The 17,687-nt window shown below is 52.7% G+C and overlaps 1 protein-coding gene across 8 annotated transcripts; it reads left to right on the top strand.

Annotated features, from left to right (window-relative positions):
• The first annotated feature begins 95 nt into the window (after positions 1 to 95).
• CCDC134 (coiled-coil domain containing 134) lies at positions 96 to 16,932 on the top strand. Of its 8 annotated transcripts, none has more exons than XM_082349701.1 (8): positions 98 to 241; positions 1,883 to 2,001; positions 2,703 to 2,824; positions 3,409 to 3,493; positions 5,316 to 5,497; positions 5,777 to 5,848; positions 6,685 to 6,745; positions 14,419 to 16,932. In XM_082349701.1, the coding sequence occupies exons 2-8, from the start codon at positions 1,899 to 1,901 to the stop codon at positions 14,433 to 14,435; spliced, it is 642 nt and encodes a 213-aa protein (XP_082205827.1). In that variant the 5' UTR covers positions 98 to 241; positions 1,883 to 1,898; the 3' UTR covers positions 14,436 to 16,932. The 8 variants fall into 8 exon arrangements, with proteins under 8 accessions (XP_082205830.1, XP_082205827.1, XP_082205828.1 ...); XM_082349698.1 differs by lacking the exon at positions 6,685 to 6,745 and adding an exon at positions 633 to 720 and having other exon boundaries at positions 115 to 237; XM_082349699.1 differs by lacking the exon at positions 6,685 to 6,745 and adding an exon at positions 633 to 720 and having other exon boundaries at positions 116 to 241.
• The last annotated feature ends 755 nt before the right edge of the window (positions 16,933 to 17,687 follow it).

Genomic DNA, 17,687 nt, shown 5'->3' on the forward strand with positions numbered 1-17,687 from the left:
CCACGGACCTCGGGCAGGGCTAGCGCCGGAGCCTACTGGGCGGGGCCGGAAGTTAGGTCAAAGAGCTGCCGTCGCGGCCCACGATCTTTGGGCGGGGGCGGCGCGGTGGGCGGGGCGGCGCTCGGCAGTTCCTGCGTGGCTGCTCTGGGACACTGAGGTTTCGCACCTCTGCCGGTCGTCTGCGGACCCTCGAGGCGAGGTGCACGCTGACTCCTGTCCGCCCGCCCGCCCGGCCTGGTACGTGGGGGCGGGGGTGCCGGGCAGGCAGGCTCCCGTTGGGGGGCGGGGGTGGGACCGAGGGCCCAGAACTGGCTGCACAGGGTGGGGGTTGGGATTCGCGGACCCGGACGGCTCTCCTCGTTAGAAAGACTTTCTCTTCCCGGAGCTCTAAAGGCTAGGGGCAGCGACCCTGGTCTCCGAGCCCGGTTTGCCGGCTCAGGATTCACCACCAAGCCACCTCTGCAGAATGGCCTCGGAGTCCGTCGCACGCCCAGCCGGGAAGAGCTCTGGGGACTCAGGGGGCAGGGAGCGGGATTGAGAGGCGGATAAGTGGGAGTAACAGTAGAGACAGCAGGATCTGCCCCACGCAGTCCGCTTTTTCGGCTTTCTTTTCCCACTTCTTCCTGCTTCAGTCATTACCGGCTGTCTGATTTCCCCTGACTCCAAGTTCTGCCTTAACCAGTGTTTGGTTCCCTTGAGTCTGGAGCGTGACGGTGGAAGGTAAGGGTTCTGGGTGAGCTTGAACTATTTCTTCCCATTCTCTAGGCTTCAGTTTTCTCATCAGCGTGGGGTGGGGGCAGTTCTCTGGTTGATCTGTGTGGGGTCTCACTGTCAATAACTGAGCATCTCTAGGACATACCTAGGTGCCCTAGTAGAACAGTGGCCAGCTCTGAGATAGCCTGTGCTCATTAAGACTCTTGGTTTAGCCTGAGAATCCATGAGTGACTTTGGGCAGTCACCTCATTTTTCTGTGCTTTGGTCTCCACGTGGGTACAATTGGGCAGCTATCATCTGAGTAGAGGCTGCTTCTGACTACTGTATTTAATACTGCACTTTGCTGACTCCCTCTTATCTTTCTGTGCTTCTTTTACAACTTTATTGGTTGTCTCTTAACCCTACTAGAGATGAAAGTACCAGCGTGCAAGGAATTTTGTTTGTCACTGCCGTATTCCCGGCTCTAGAACAGTGCTTAGAACATGACAGGTACTCAGTAGGCAATTGGAGAATGTTGCCTAGATAGGAACAGGTGTTGCTTGTGGTGCCTGTGGTTCCTAAGAGAATAACAGCCGTCTTATCCCAAGACTGTCTTGCCTCCCTTCCCACCCTGCACCCCTTCTTCCTTTCTGATGACAGAAGTCAGGAAAGGTGGGAAACCCCAGAAGTTTCACATCTCTGACTGCCTGGGCCTCCTGAGAGGCCAGGATGGGGGAATTGAGAGGCAATGATATTGACCAGGCCCTCCTTCCTCAGGCACAGTGCCTCACCCAGCCTTCTGTCTCTGCAACAGGGAGATGACTTCCTTATCCGCATTTTGCAGTGAGGAAGATGAAGCTCAGAGAGGCTGAGCAATTTGCCCAAGGTGCCGAAGTCAGGCAGAGCCAGAGCTCCCGTGCAGGGTTCCAGGCGTTGATCCCTGTTCTCTAAGCATCCCTGCCTTGCTGACTTTATCTTTCTCCCTCCCTCCTATCATCCCATGTCTTTATTTTGTGTCTGTTGGTCACTGGCCCTGGGCTGGGAACTGGGGCTCCAGGGCTTCCCAAAGCTGGGTTCTTGGTATTTGGAGGCTGTGTCATGTCAGGGGAAGTTGCTGTTCAACTCACTTTCTGTTTCATATAACACCAAGCTCTGGGTCTCACCTTCTTTCTCTGGGTTACTCCCCTAGCTCCAGAGTCTTGGATATGGACCTTCTTCAGTTCCTGGCCTTCCTCCCTGTCCTGCTACTGTCTGGGACAGGAGTCACAGACACCCTGAGGACCTCCCTGGACCCGAGCCTGGAGATCTGTATCCTTTGAGGTTGGAGGTGTTTTTGAGGGGTCTATAAATGAGGTTTCTCTATACCCACAACCCCTTGGGAGATTCCAGGGATGGAGCAGACCCCCCTAATAGGAACAGGAGAGAAAAAGTAAGGTGCTCTAACCAGACCTTGATCAAGTCAGTTCTGTTCTGAACCTCAGTTTCCCCATATGTTAAATTGAGAAGGCAAGGCATATATCTCAGAGCCATGAGGACTCTGAGGATTGTACATGTGCCTCGTTCTTTTTGGGTGAGACCCTGGCCGGAGACCAAGCCCTGGCATACTGGGCTGCCTACCCAAGGGCTGGGTCTTGAAAGAATAGAAACTCATAGAGAAGGGTGGGGGGCACCCCAGGCAGAGTGTACAGTGTGAGCAGAGGGGCAGAGGTTCTGGGAGCAGTGCGTGGCTGTGGGAGATTGGGGAAAGACCATGGGGAGGGGAGGGCAGGAGCCAGGTCCTGAGGGTTGTATTCAGGTTGTCGAGTGTGGAATCCTCTGAAGTGGATGAGTGATATGTTGCAGGATTCATATGCTTCTCAGAGAGTTTATTCGTTCCCTGGGGAGTCCCAGGCATGCACATCTATGCCCCTGGCAGAGCCTTGCTGGCCAGGGTGGACCCTCTCGATCGGGACCACTGGATTATCCAGGCAGGAGAACTGGTGCCAGTTCCTTAACTTAATGCTGCTCAGACAAGAAGATGTTTGAGGTGAAGCGGCGGGAGCAGCTGTTGGCGCTGAAAAACCTAGCACAGCTGAACGATGTCCACCAGCAGTACAAGATCCTTGATGTCATGCTCAAGGGACTCTTTAAGGTGCATGCAGGCAGCGGGCAGCTCATGGCAGGCCTGGTCTTTGATCTGGGCACCGATGGATGCGTAGGAGTTCCCCAAGGGGATGGTGTTCAATGAGGCGGAAGCGCATGCACAGAAACATTTTTTTTTTGTAATTAATTTATTTTTATTATTTATTTATTTATTTTGGGGTATGTTGGGTCTTCGTTGCTATGCGCGGGCTTTCTCTAGTTGCAGCGAGTGTGGGCTACTCTTCATTGCGGTGCGCGGGCTTCTCATTGCGGTGGTTTCTCTTGTTGCGGAGCACGGGCTCTAGGCACGCGGGCTTCAGTAGTTGTGGCACGAGGGCTCAGTAGCTGTGGCTCACGGGCTCTAGAGCGCAGGCTCAGTAGTTATGGCGCACGGGCTTAGTTGCTCCGTGGCATGTGGGATCTTCCCGGACCAGAGCTCGAACCCATGTCCCCTGCATTGGCAGGCGGATTCTTAACCACTGCTCCACCAGGGAAGCCCCTCAGAAGATTTGAAGTAGGGTTGAAGTAAATGGGGCTGGGGCCGGTCTGGGAAGACCTTTTCAAAGCCACTCAGCCCAGGTGGGGTTCCCTCAGGTGCTGGAGGACTCCCGGACAGTGCTCATTGCTGCAGATGTGCTCCCAGATGGGCCCTTCCCCCAGGACGAGAAACTGAAGGATGGTATGGTCTTCGCAATCTCGCCCTCTCCTCTTCCGCCCTCCATCCTTGATCTTCTCTAGCTGCTCCTTCCCTCTTGTTCTTGTCACTCTTCTTTCTCTCTCCGGAAGTACCCTCTTGTGGCACCTTCCAAGGAGTCTCTTTGGGTGGTTGGGCACTTAGTATATGATTCTCTGAGTGTTTCTCGGCTCGTTTCAGAGCCAGTTTCTGTGTCCCTGACACAGATATATTCTGTCGTGTGGTTAGGTGTTTGAGACAGGGGAATTAGGGAGGAGCCTTTGCCCACTTCCACTCCAGAAATCCTTGCCTTCACCACCCTGACCCTCCTGGTAGAGATGGCAAGGGTTGTTCCCATTTATAGGAGAAAAAACTGAGGCCTGTTGAAGTGACTGGCCCATGGGAGCAGTTACCATCACTCTTTACTACTGTTCTAAAAGCCTCAACCCCCTTAAGTCCTTTTTGAGACAAGGTGAGACCAACACAGATAAATAAAAGAATATTTTGAATCCCTTCATCTCCTCTTCCAAGAATTTCTCTCCAGTGGTAATTTCTCCCCATTAACTGGTTACATTCTAACAGTAGAGTTTGTTAGGTCACACTGTCTGAGACAGGAAGAAGGAGCTTTTACATATTGAATGTTGGGCACATTACAAATATCATCTCTGATCTCCACTATAACTGAGGAAGGCACTATTACCTCCAGTTTCCACATGAAAGAGGACAGGTGGTTTGCCTGGCTCTTACCTGTAAACCAAGCGAACTCCTGAGTTCTTTGCGGTTCAAGAGTGTTCTGAAGCCCAGGGGTCCCTGCCCCACTTGTCTCAGACCCAACCTGGCATATCTTTGTAGGAGTCCGCTTATCTCTGTGTGGCCTGGCCAGTGCTGATGAGGGCTGCCTGGGCTGTATTTATAGGGGTCACTCAAACAGGGGCTACCACCAGGGCTGGGTGTATAGTTACTATTCTTCATGCTAGCCTGGGTCAGGGGACCTGCTACCATAATGGACACTAAACTCAGTCTAAACTGATTTGTTGACTAGAGGAAAGATATTGGTGGGAAAACTGACCAAATTCAAATTAGGTCTATGGATTGATTAATAGTATTGTATCAATGTTAATTTCCTGGTTTAGATAGTTGTGCAATGGTTATATAAGATGATAACATTAGAGGAAGCCCAGTGAAGGAATTTTGTGGTGTATTATGTAAGTCTAAAATTATTTCAAAATAAGAACTTAAGCATTTAAAATAAAATAAAATTGGGCATATACTAAAAAGAAAACAAACCCTGATGTGTTCCTTGGCCATCCTAACAGAACTGACCCCTCACAGACACTGTAGTTGTGTTAACACCAGGGCCCAACTCTGGATATTAGGATACCAAGTTGGGGCGGTTAGGCCCAGCGAAGGCTCATGGGATGCATATGCCTCCTTTTGCAAAATGACACCCACCTCTCTGGTCCCCATGGCAAACGAGTCTTCTGAGCTGTGAGATACAGGGGAAAGAGCATGTCCTTTGGAGTCAGACAGCCCTGGGTTTGCAGCCCAGGTTTGCTACTCACGAGCCGTCAGCTTCAGTTTCCCATGTGAGAAATGGGAATAGCAGACACATCTCCCTCTAAAGGTGGTTTTGATGATTCAGTGACCTGGTAGACATAAAGCCCGTTAGCATGCACTGTACATGTGGTCAGCAGCCTGTGGGCCTCAGGCACCATTCCCCTTCTCTGATTAGTGGGCTTGCCTCTGTTCTCTGGAGGGTGCGTAGGGCTGGCCAGGAGGGCTGTAGAAGGGCATCTCCCCTGGCCACTCATCAGGGTCCTTTCACCAGCTTTCTCCCAAGTGGTGGAGAACACGGCCTTCTTCGGTGATGTGGTGCTGCGCTTCCCAAGGATCGTGCACCACTGCTTTGACCACAACTCCAACTGGAACCTCCTCATCCGCTGGGGCATCAGCTTCTGCAACCAGTCGGGCGTCTTTGACCAGGGCCCCCACTCGCCCATCCTCAGCCTGGTAAGGACTGGGGCGGAGGAGGTCCGGGAGCCCTCTGTCTGGTGGTACGCTGTGAGCCACACATCTGCCTTTAGTGAGGCCTGAATGTCAGCCCTTGGTTGTGTTTTCTGTGATAAGCCTTGGGCCACCTTGAGGTGCCCTTTCATGGGGTTCTATGCTGACCTGGGTCCCTAGGGGTCACCACCTGGCCCACATCTGTTCAGGCCTCGGAGGGAGTGGCCCTCGGGTGAGCAGGAGGCAGGAGAAGGCAGAGGATGACTAGCTTTTCCTCATCCGCAGATGGCCCAGGAGCTGGGAATCAGCGAGAAAGACTCTGACTTCCAGAACCCGTTTAAAGTAGACCACACAGAGGTGAGCTGCTGGGACCCGTGGCCATGTCTGCTTGGCCTCTGCTGAGCCCTGGGAGGCCAGGGCCTGCAGGGGCTGGGGCACCTAGAGTGGAGTGTGAAGGCTTTGGACTTGGAGCCAGAAGTGCCTGGGTCTGGGCCTGAGTATCACTTGCTCACTGGTACCTTCGGGCAAGCTGCTGGCCCTGTCTTAGCCTCAGCTCCCTGTCTGTCCGTGCGGTGTGGACCTCAGCTGTGAGGGCCAGTCAGAGGCTATGAACACATCCATCCCAGTGCACGGTAGGCCCTGTTCCCATCAGGCGAATGTCAGGGAAGCCATGGGAGGTCAGGCCATGCTTCTCTGCCCTTGAGCCTCAGAGCACCCAGCCAGGCTTCTGTCCCACATTCCTGCACATGTTCTCCTCCTAGGGGTTGAGGTGGGCTCTGAGAGCTGGAGGCTGCAGGGGAAGCACGACAGATACTGACACACAGTAGAGGGGAGGAAGAGATCAGAGGTGGCAGGGCAGGGCCAGAGCGTCAGGGAGGAGGGGCTGGAGCACTGTACTCCTCAAATCACACGCTCCCCTCAGGTGTAGGGAGGGACCTCTGAAGGTTTAGGATTTTGCTGCTGTTTCATGGATGCTGACAGGTTAGAGACATCAGAGTTTATTGCAGCAAAAGCAGTTGCTGTTGGCCTGGTTATGTGGGTTTCCCTTATTCCCCAAGTCCCAGGAGGGTGACACAGAGGGGCCCAGGCAAATGCCACGCATGCAGTGGGTTTACATCAAGTCTAGGAGCACCAAGCTTGGGAAATTCACCACCTTTATAATGAACAGAAGCAAACCAAGTCTTTGTTTGCAGGCAGATATCACCTCATCCTTCATGGTTGCTTTCTGCAAACACAACCTGAGAAATGGCCCAGGTACAGAGTGGTCCGGTGTACCAGCAAGAATGTGCAGGGCAATGGAGATTGCCTCCCCACAGTCCATCCATCAGCCCTACGTGTCTTGGCTTAACTCACATTTCTACGTGAACGTCCTATTCCATGATTGATCTGATCAGTGGAGACTAGGACCACATTTGTTCAGCTTGTCTCAGACTGCTGTCAGTAGGGCTCTAAGCAGCAGGATGCGGCCACGCGCAGTGTTGGTCTCAGCCATGTGCTCCAGGGTCCTGGGCTTAGCCAGCTCTGGTAAGTCCTGGGGAGGCGGGGGCAGTAGGTCTTACATTAGAAACTCAGCGTGCGGTCTAAGACCAATCTATCATCTGTTACCACCCATACAAGGGTTTAGACTGAGCTGCTGATCTTTGATGTCATTGCCAGTGATTACAGGGGCCAATAGATAGACCCGAAGCAACGCTCATCCCCAGTGGAGAGGCATTCTGTGGCCCACTGTCTCCTACATGTGACCACTTGATTTGGGTCACCATTGCATTGTTTGGCTGAGCCCTGGAGGCAGTGTTGCTGCTGAGTTGCAGCCTCAGTTGCCCTACATGGCACAACCGGGCTCGCTCAGGGGTCAGGAGAAGCAGGTGGATGTGTGTGTCAGGTTGAAGCAAGGTTGTACTGGTCTGTGTGTCTGCACGGGGTTACTTTGGGAGCTGCCTTTGATGGTATCAGGCACAGCAGAATAGTTCAGGACTGACTGCGTCGATGGGAATATTCCTGTCACGTGGTTGAGAATGACACACTGGACAGCTGGTCTGACTCTCAACTGCAGCTGCCGCTTGGCTGGGGTGGACCCTAAGATTGTTTTGCCAGGCGGCAGTGCTGGATCTAAAGGACAAAGAGGGTTAATTGTTCCACACACCTCCTGGGATCTAAGGCACTCCCTCCCCAGATGATTGGTACAAAATCAACATGTCACATCCTGGGACCTATAATTTCACTTTTCTCCAATTATTCCCTACTTTCACCTAGACTTTTTGTTCAGAAGGGTCAGATGTGAGTGGGACAAGGGCATTTTTGCAAGATTTCCACAGACACATATCTCCCATCTTGGCCCACATGGGCCACTACAGGGGGACTCGGCAAGGAGCGTGCTCAACCAAGTGGTCATTATTCTTTCTTTTTTTTTTTTTTTTTTGGCTGTGCCACGCAGCATGCAGGATCTTAGTTCCCCAACCAGGGATCGAACCCGTGCCCCCTGCAGTGGAAGCGTGGAGTCTTAACCACTGGACCGCCAGGGAAAGTCCCCCAATTGGTCATTATTCTAATGATCTTGGGCCATACTGTTCCAACCAGGGACTCTAAGTAGCTGAACCAGAAATACAGAGTCCTCTGCTTTGTGTCAGTCTATGGTGGTGAGTGTGTTGCCACATTTAGTACAATGATGCATGCAGGTGGCAGTGCCAGTCAACTGGGCTGTGTAGGCTTGATCAGCCTTTTGATTCTGGTTGGTCTCATCAGAGAATTGGCTATGAGCATCTAAGGGAGTGACCCAGACTGTCCCGTTGCCAACCACAGTTTGTTTCCACAGTTCATGGCCCCCAAGAGGGATGGCCACCTTTGATCTGCCAGTTTGTAGCCTGCTCATCTGGCAGACCAGATTGCTTGGACACTGACAACAGTCAGTAAGAATACAACATGCCTGGTCATTAGGAATATTGTCTAGGCAAGAGTGACGGCTTTTAATTCAGGTTGTTGTCTTACTAGCCTTTATGGCAGTTGGTCTTCCAGTGTCATCCCTGGGGCTAGATGGCTGCTGCTGCCCATGGTCACCTGTGCCGAGGGTTCCCAAAGCCGCCCCAAGGTTGATGATTCGCTAGGAGGACTCACAGGACTCAGTGAGTACTTGTACTCGAGGCTATGATTTATTACAGTGAAAGGATCCACAGTAAAATCAGCAAAGGGAGAATGCTCCTTGGGTGGAGTCTAAGGGAAACCAGACACAAGCTTCCAAGAGTCTCTCCCAGTGAAGTCACACAGGACACAATTTATTCCCCCAGCAACAGGTTATAAAAATATGTGTGAAAAGTTGTCTATCAGGAGAGCCTGTTAAAGACTCAGCGCCCAGAGTTTTTACTGGGAACTGGTCACGTAGGCACCCTCTGCCGAGCACATACCAAAATTCCAGACTCCAGAAGGAAAGTGGGTGTTTAGCATAAACCACATTTTTGCACAGTTTAGGTGCAGTGAGCCACTCTTATCAGTTCGGGTGATGGGAATCCCTCCCAGAAACCAAGTTCCCAGACACCAGCCAAGGACCAGCCTTGGAAGCAGGCCTTCTAAAAGATAGCAGTGAGGCCAGCTATGTTAACTCTTCTGCACAGTACCATTAGCTCTTAATTTAGGCGAACAATCAGAGGACAGGCCTGAGTTTTCAGAGGAAACTCTGACTCGAGGGCCCTGTTGAACTAGTGGCTTTGCTTCAGGTGACAGAGTGGGGGATATGGTTTTCCACACTAGCGTAGCTGCGTCCCCTTCATGTAAAACCAAGATGACACATCCTTCAAGGTTGCTTGCTGCAGTCACAACCCTGATAAATGGCCTGGGTAAGAACAGTCAGGGCTGGGTTCTTGGTGTACGCGGCAAGAACATGCAGGGATGCTCAAGGCCATGGCAGATTGCCTTTCCCAATGAGGGGGCTCCCATGGAGATGCTTTTTTTGCTGTGTCACCGGCTCTCCTTGCCCTGCAGATCGTGAATGCCTCTCATACATGAGGAGGGTGAGAGCATGGGGCACAGAGAGAATGGGCTCCAGGATAGATGTAATTTAGCTTCATCATAATGTGCTGTGCTTGGGCATACCGCAGAAGCAACATACTTTCCTTTTATTGGCTGGGGACGGTCCCAAGGTTTTACTCACTTTTTGGTATCCCGTGTGGACCTGTCCACCAGCAACAGCCCAGGTTTGCTCCGCTCACCTTGGGCACTCTCTCCATACCAGTGGGTGTTCTGGGAGTCCCCTCCTACTACATACCCATCACTAGAGCCAACTTGTATCAGGCTTCGTGCTGGCCACTGTCCCAGTCCAGAGGGAGCTGGCCCTCTCCCTGCTCTGAAGATGCTCACCGTCTGTTGGGGAAGGTAACAGAGAAACACAGTCCCAATCTAGCATGATCTCTGTACCAGTGCAAGAGGGAAGGACCCATGCGAGGGAGCCTATGGAAGTAGGGGGCGGAGGCGCTGGGATAAGTAAGAAGTGCCGGGTTGACCAGCTCAGGGAAGACCTTCCCAGGCAGAGGGACCAGCTTGCACAAAGGCTCAGAGGCATAGCACATGCATTTGTTCAACGTTTAGTGAGCATCTACTGAATCCCAGCCACTAGAGAAGCATTCTAGCTCTGCCCTCCTGGGAATGGCATTCTAGTTGGAGGAGATAGACAGTCAATAAAAAATATATGATAGGTGGTGATAAGGGCTACGGAGAAAAAAAGCAGAGGAACGTGGTTAAGGAATTCCAGGGATAACGTGGGAATACAGTTGCTATTTCACATGACTTGGACACAGAAGATTCTTACTGCAAAGACGTGAAACAGCAAGGGAGCCAGCTGTGTCTCTGGGGGAAGAACATTCCAGGCTGAAGGAGCAGCAAGTGCAAAGGCCCTGAATTGGAAGCATATTTGGAAGGGTGGGGAGTGTGAGAGGGCGTGAGGTCAGAGTTGTAGGCCAGAGCACAGGACCCTTGCATGTCTTCTCAAGGGCTTTGGCTCCAAGACACATAGGAGCAGGGTGAGGGTCTCTGACTTAACCTTTTAAAGGATCAGCCTGGCTGCTGTGTGGAGAATAGTGAGGGGGACCAGGGAGGAGATGGATACTGGTAAGGAGGGTGCTGCGCTTGTCTATTTGGGAGTTAACGGTGGCTTGACCCAGGGTGACAACGGTGGCGCTGGTGAGGAATGGTGAGATTTTGGTTCTGTTTTGAAGGCAGAGCCAATAAAATTCACTAAGGAAGCAGATCTGGAGTGAAAGAGCTGCATTGGATGACTCGACGATTTTTTACCTGAGTGTGTGGAAGAATGGGGCTGCCATTTCTAAAATGGGCAAACTGGTGGGACAAGGTCGAGGGCTGGATCGGGGATCGAGACCTCGTTTCTGGACCTGATGGGCATCTGAATGAAGATGTCAAGGAGGCGACTGGGTGTATGACTGGATTTCAGGGGAGAGCTTAAAGCTAGAGCTACAAATGTGAGAGTAGCAGAAGGGCAGGGCAGATAGATCAGTGGTCTGAGGCCTGAGGCCTGAGATGTGCCTGCACTTAGAGATGGGAGAATGAGGAGGAACTAGCAAAGCACCCCAAGACGGATCAGTCAGTGCTAATGTAGCAAACCCAAGAGGGAATCATTTCCCAGAGGCCATGTGAGGAAAGTGACAGGAAGGAGGAAGTGATCTTCCTGTCAGATGCCGCTGGAGGGTCAAGGAAGATGCGGCTGAGAATCAGCCACTGGATTTAGCAGCCTGGAGACGTGCCATCAGAGATCTCAGTAAAAGCTGTTTTGGTTGAGTGGTGGGGACAAAAGACTGAGTTTGGAGAAAATGAGAGGAAAGGAAGTGGACGCATCCTATCAAGTACAGGTGACGCTTTTGAAGAGTTTTTCTTTTTTTTTAATGTTTCAGGTGTACAGCATAGGGATTCACTTTTTTTTAAAATTTATTTATTTTTATTTTTGGCTGTGTTGGGTCTTTGTTGCTGCATGCGGGCTTTCTGTAGTTGCGGCGAGCAGGGGCTACGCTTGGTTGCGGTGCGCAGGCTTCTCATGACGGTAGCTTCTCTTGTTGCAGAGCATGGGCTCTAGGCATGCGGGCTTCAGTAGTTGTGGCACGCGGGCTCTAGAGCGCAGGCTCAGTAGTTGTGGCGCACAGGCTTAGTTGCTCCGCGGCACGTGGGATCTTCCCGGACCAGGGATTGAACCCGTGTCCCCTGCATTGTCAGGTGGATTCTTAACCACTGTGCCACCAGGGAAGCCTGTGATTCAGTATTTTTACAGACTATACTCCATTAAAAGTTATTACAAGATGATGGCTATAATTCCCGATGTTGTACAGTATATCCTTGTAGCTTATCATAAAGGTTTTGTTTTCAAGGGGAGCAGATCAACGGGAGACTAGCTGGAGGAGGGTGTGGTTTCCAGGGGAAATTTTAGTGGGATGGGAGAGACTACAGCACGTTTGCATGTTGATGGGACACCCCCCCCCCACCTATTAGGGAGGAAGAACCGATGGTGCAGGGGTAGGAGAGTTGCTGGAGCCTCATCCCTGAGGAAGGGAGGGGGGAGAGGAGAGCTGGTGCCCGGGGGGAGGCATGGCCTAGCCTGGAAGAGCAGTGTGGGCACAGCAGCAAGTGGGTTGGTGGGTATGGTGGTGGGAGCTTGCGGAAGTTGTCTTCTGAGTGTTTCCATCCTCTTTGGAACAGGAAGCAAGGTCATGGGCTGCGAGTGAGGAGGGGAGGAGTGATGGAGGTTCGAGGACAAGGTGTGTCTAGGAGAGCAGGAGAGTGAGTAGAGCAGGGAAACATTCTGGATTGTCAGGCAGCACGAAGGGTCCACTCGAGGTTAGCATCAGAATTTAAAGTAGGCATTAGCCAGGCCTAGCGGGGAGGAGATCCAGGAAAGGGATAGGCATTGTTTCTCTTCTGACCCACCTAGCTGGTGGGGCCAGGATCTCTTGACTTGTCCTTCCCCAAGCCAGAGCCAAGAGTGTGGAGTCCTCTGTGGCTTGAGGAGTCTCCCAGCTCCTCCTTCCTCCCAAGAGGATCAGAATTAACTTGTAGGGATAGGAGGCAGAGTGTGATAGGGAAAGCACTGGTCAGGGAAGTGGGAGACCTGGGGGCTAGCCCCAGTTGGGACTAGCTGTGTGACTTGAGCAGATCACTTACCCTCTCTGGGCTGCACTTCTCTGACTTCACCCCATCTTCCAGACTTGTGGTTCAGTCTAACATGGTAGGTGGATTACTCCACAAGGTGGAGCCCCTAATTTGTTTTTAACGTCTACCTTGATCAAACATTTATCAGATTTATCGTATGAACAAATAAAATGGGTGTATTTCACAACAAAGTTACCTGAGTCTTGGGTACTATTGTATCTCATATTCTAACGTGATTCATTCATTCATTTAAAAAATACATGCTAAGTACCATCTATAAGCCCGGCAGGCCCTGCACTGGGGGCTTGTGGCTCAGTGAGCAGCATTCGACACGATCCGCCTGTCCTCGTGGAGAGTGTGGTCCAGTGGGGGCAACAGGCACGAAGCAGGTGGTCACAGAGGCAGGTGGTGGCAGGGGAGAAGCACTGAGAAGGAAGCAGAGGAGGCAGCCCCAGCTGGGAGCCAGGGCAGGTCCCCAAGGATGGTGACAGCTGAGCTGGAGCTAATGTGGCAGAGGGGGTGGCGGCTGGGAAGAGCCACAGCACGTGCAGAGGCCTGGAAGTGGGAGCCAAGGAACCCAGGGACCAGAAGTGAGGGAGGAGGAGAGGGGGGCAGGGTGGACCTGCAGATGCAGCTGTGTGGAACCTTGTCCTGAGAGTAATGGAGAGTCGTGGAAGGGTTTAAGCAGGAGTCAGACTTACATTTTGAAAATAGCTAACTGCAGTGAGGAGAATGGCTTAAGAGGAACCAAATTGGGTGTGGAGAGACCCTGGGAGATGCCCAGATTTATCAGGAGGGTGGTGGGGGAGGTGATGGGGGTAGCAGTAGGATAGGCGAGACAGAGAGAAGTAGACGGGTTTGAGACTTAGGGGGTAAAATGGGCCAGGCCTTGGCAATGGACTGTGAGGGGTAGGGGTGTGGGTGGGGGGAATGCTTGGTCTCTGCCCTACTTGCCTCGACCGGGTTGTGGGGCACTGCTGTTCATGAGGACAGAGACTCTGGAAGGGGACTGGGTTTTGGGGAGATGGAGCCATGCTGGGCTTGGGGCACGTTTGCACATTAGTGGAGGTGTCAGACAGGCATTTAGATAGGGAGATGCACATTTGAGTGGTAGCTGACCATAGAGGTGGAACGGAAGCCCTGGGTTCAGATGAGCCGGTCTGGAGAGTGGGGGAAGAAGAGCAGAGGGCCTGGGGATGACCCCGGCTGAAGGCCTCCTCCTCCTCCTACCCAGCTCGCCCTTTGTTTCCATCTCCTCCCTGGGTACCACCGTGCATCCACTGTGGAAGCCACGAGCCTGGGCACCACTGTCATCTTCTTTCCACCTCTTTCAGGGTCTGCCAGTTTAACCTGGCCCACCTGCTTCCCGTACACTCCCTTGCCTAGATGTTGCAACTTGTTCGCAAGCGGCAGGACCCCTGTTGTCTTACTCTTGCTGGCTGCCATCTCCTCCTCAGGGTTCTGGGGGTCTGCGGTGGTCTTCTGCACTCAGCCCCTTCACCCTGAGTGGAGTCTTTCTGTTGTTTCTCAGATGCACCATGCAGGTTCAGCACCCGTCCCTCTGCCTGGAATGTCCTCTTCCCTCGTCCTGTTTGCTTGGCAAGCTCCTGCTTATCTTCCAAGACCCGCTCAGCAGTTTCCCCAAGCCCATTTAACTATCTCCATGTCTGCAGGCTTCCCGAGGGCAGGGCCTGTGTCTAAGTGACCTTCCTGTCCCCACAGCGGCCTAGCTCAGAGGCAACTCTTTGCTGCCAGCAGACTTAATCAGACCACTCTGCTCTTCCCCTCAGTTCATCACCAGCACTGACCCTTTCCAGAAGGCCCTGAGAGGAGAGGAGAAACGCCGGAAGAAAGAGGAGAAGCGGAAAGAGATCCGAAAAGGCCCTCGGATCTCAAGATCCCAGTCCGAGTTATAGCCCTGGAGCAGCCCAGGGCTCAAGGGGCCAGGAGGAGGCCAGTCGGGAGGAAGAGGAGAATACAGCGGTATGACTGGTGGTGAGAGCTGGCCCCTGTGAGAGGGGAGGCCGAGTTTGCTCAGCCCCCTGGAGCCGGCTCTGAGCCCCAGCTGCAGGGACTGGGCCGCAGAGGGCTGCATTTCTTCCCAGGGACCTCCCTGGAGGGGTGCCAAGGGAGCCTTCAGAGGGCGCTATGCTGCAGACCTAACCCTGTAGAGACGCTGTGGGGAGCAGGAGGGATCCTGGGCTGGACTCTCCCGCTGGGTTAGGACCGCTGGCCAGCTGGCTGCTGCCCTTCCTGGGGAGGCAGCAGAACTGGGCTCTGAGCCGTGTGTGGAGGTGTCATGCCTGCTGCTGGCCCCACTGTGTCACTGTGTTGCCTGGCACAGTTATCCCCTGCAGAGACAATAAAAGCCAGCAAATGCTCTGGGCTAACAGGTTGGTTTGGGCCCCAGGGAGCTGTGAGCCTCTCCATGGGGCAGGTGAGAGGGGCCTGGGTCGGGAGATAGGGGGCCCTCAGATGTAGAGACCACCTTAGAGGATATTCCTCCTCCTCAGAGGAGCCTCAAGCCCTGGCGGGGCAGCAAAGCAGGGGCTTGGCTTTGACCTCCAGTTCCCTTCTCAGCACTGTCATGGACAAGGGATCCGTGTTGAGAAGGGACCAGAAGTATCCTGGGAGGGTGTTTAGCCCAAGACAGCCTTGGAGCAGCATGATCTCTGTCCTCAGATATCCAGGGACAGTCATCGAGCAGGCTCGGGGAAGAATCAACTTGTCCTCCCTGGCAGCTCAGGGAGACCGTAGCCTGCGGGTGGGGGCCCTTGGGGGACAGGCTGCAGCTCTGCAGGAGGCTGTGCTTTGTAATGGTAGAGCTGCTCCGAGCTGGATTGATCAGACAGCAAGCTCCCTGTGTCAGGAGGTGTGTAAGAAAAGCCCAGGGCCATGGAGCAGGGAAGCTGCAGAGGGAGTTAGGCCCTGAGTGGGCAGCCGCCCTTGTCATATCCCTTCCAGGCAGAGAAGGGAGGGGCTCTGGGGGGAATTCTAGCTCTGTCTCTTTGACTTTGCCAAGCCAGGGGAGAGACACACAACTATCCCCAACCCTCTACCACTAACAGTGCCCAAGGGAGACCCAGAGTCTTAGCCCATCAGACTTGCTGAGTGACCCTGGCCCACCCCTTCCCTGTGCTGTGGCTTCATTGGTGTAATGAATTTGATAATGTCTGAACCCTCTGCCCAGCCCTAAACTGCTTCCCTGAGGTTTGGGCCTGGCTTCTCAGTGACAAGAGCCCTTCTCTGATGGTTCTTCGGTCGTCCCGTGGATTTGCTGAGCACCCACTGTGTGCACAGCCAAAGAGAGGAGCCCAGTCTTAACTTGTGTTCACCTCTGTCCCATTTAGCATCTTTATCCTCCTGGATTCTTCCTTCTACACCTTCACTTCTCACCATCTTGGTTGATCCCTTCCTCTCCACCCTCCAGTGGGCCCAAGTTTTCCCATCTGACACCTTCAAAGGTACAAACAGAACCACTCTGCTCTCCTCCCTGGGCAGCTCCAGCTGGGAGCTATGGGAACAGCTGCAGGGTGGGAGGCACTGTGCCCATTTACCTGACCTCCTGGTACTCAGGTAGCCCTCTGCAGAGGGTTACTGAGGCTCTGGGACGGGAAGGCATTGGACCAAAGTGAAAGTGAGTCATATGATATGCCAGCAGACAGTCACCCCCCACTGTGGGGAGCCCTGTGAGAGCCACTGAATGGTGGAGTTGCAGGTGGCACTGTCCAGCTCAGTGCCTCGTCCAGAGCAAGGCAGCAGGGTTTGGTTTTCTGTTTCAGGGTGAGACTAGTATAATCTATACCAACACTCCTGCATGTAAACAAAAGAACTTTCTTGTCTTTTTTCCCCCCAAATAAGGTACTTTATTTATTATGTTATACATGTTAATTATAAAAAGTAATTTAAGTAATACTGAAATACCAAGAAGAAAGTAAAATTCACCCTAAATCCCACCATTCCCATAACCATCACTGACACTCAGCTCTCGGGCCTTCCATCCTTTCTGTCCTTCATGTGACACACAGATCACATGTAACTTTTCAGTTACAGTAGCTACCTTGTATGGGCACTGTGTGTCAGGACTTATTCCAAGTGCTGGCTTGCATCAGCTCCTTCTGCCTCGGGGCCTTTGTCCATGTTGTGTGTTCCCCTAGCTATGCCAGATGCAGTTCTCTCCTCATAATTTTAGGTTTTGTCTTAAATATCAATGTCTGTTTTCTTCACCAGACTGGAAGCTCTCAGAGGGCAGGAACTGTCTCTTTGCCTGCCACAGAAATGTTCAATAAATATTGTCAAATGAGTGTGCAGATGATCTCACTTAATCTTCACCACTACAAGGGTGCACTGTCCCCCCCGTTTTAGAGATGAAAAAACTGAGAAAAAAAAAGAACAGTTATTTAACCAGCCCAAAGTCACACGGTTTGTAAGTGAATCCACATGGCTGCTTCCACCCAGTCTTTGAACTCTTAAGTCTTGACCACAAAGCAACTGCTACCTCTCACAGACTAGCAGGAAACATAGTGTTCCCTTTTAACAGTATATCGTGGAAGTCTTTGTCAACAGGTATATTCATCAGGTCCTTATTGGACTTCCCAATTTTTCCCTGTTACAGCGGACTGTGATGAGCTCCTTTGAGGGCGCACTTCTCTGAGCACTCATACGTTTATTCCTTAGTATAAATTCCTAGAAACCTGCACAGTTGTTTACATCGTGACCAGCTGCAACACTGGAAGTGCGGTGGCTGAAGGAGTGGGAATCTGTGGGTGGGTTGCGCCTCAGAATCCCTGCGGAACTTTGTCAAGATGTCGTGCTCGGAACCCACCTCAGAATACTTGTGGTGGTTCCGGGCACTGGCATTATTTTAAAGGACTGCAGGAGACTGAGGTACCCGGGGTGAGACAGCTGGAGTAAGCGCGTGGTCGCGGCAGGTGCAAGGGCGCAGAGTTTGTAAAATACGCTCCGTACTTGGGCAGTTCGCGAGCCTCGGTAGCCGCCTTTGTAAGGGGCTTGGGAGGAACGTTAAGTGAACGATCTCCATACTCCTCCTGGCCCCAGT

Source organism: Balaenoptera borealis, assembly GCF_965194805.1.
Source record: "Balaenoptera borealis genome assembly, chromosome: 13".
In the NCBI taxonomy this organism is placed as follows: Eukaryota; Metazoa; Chordata; class Mammalia; order Artiodactyla; family Balaenopteridae; genus Balaenoptera; species Balaenoptera borealis.

What these genes read in the sequence shown, in the direction of transcription:
- CCDC134 (XM_082349697.1), top strand. Translation starts at nt 1,899, where the DNA reads ATGGACCTTCTTCAGTTCCTGGCCTTCCTCCCTGTCCTGCTACTGTCT. An exon ending in GGACCCGAGCCTGGAGATCT is followed by an intron (nt 2,002 to 2,702) that starts GTATCCTTTGAG and finishes AATGCTGCTCAG; the next exon opens with ACAAGAAGATGTTTGAGGTG. An exon ending in TTAAAGTAGACCACACAGAG is followed by an intron (nt 5,849 to 14,418) that starts GTGAGCTGCTGG and finishes TCTTCCCCTCAG; the next exon opens with TTCATCACCAGCACTGACCC.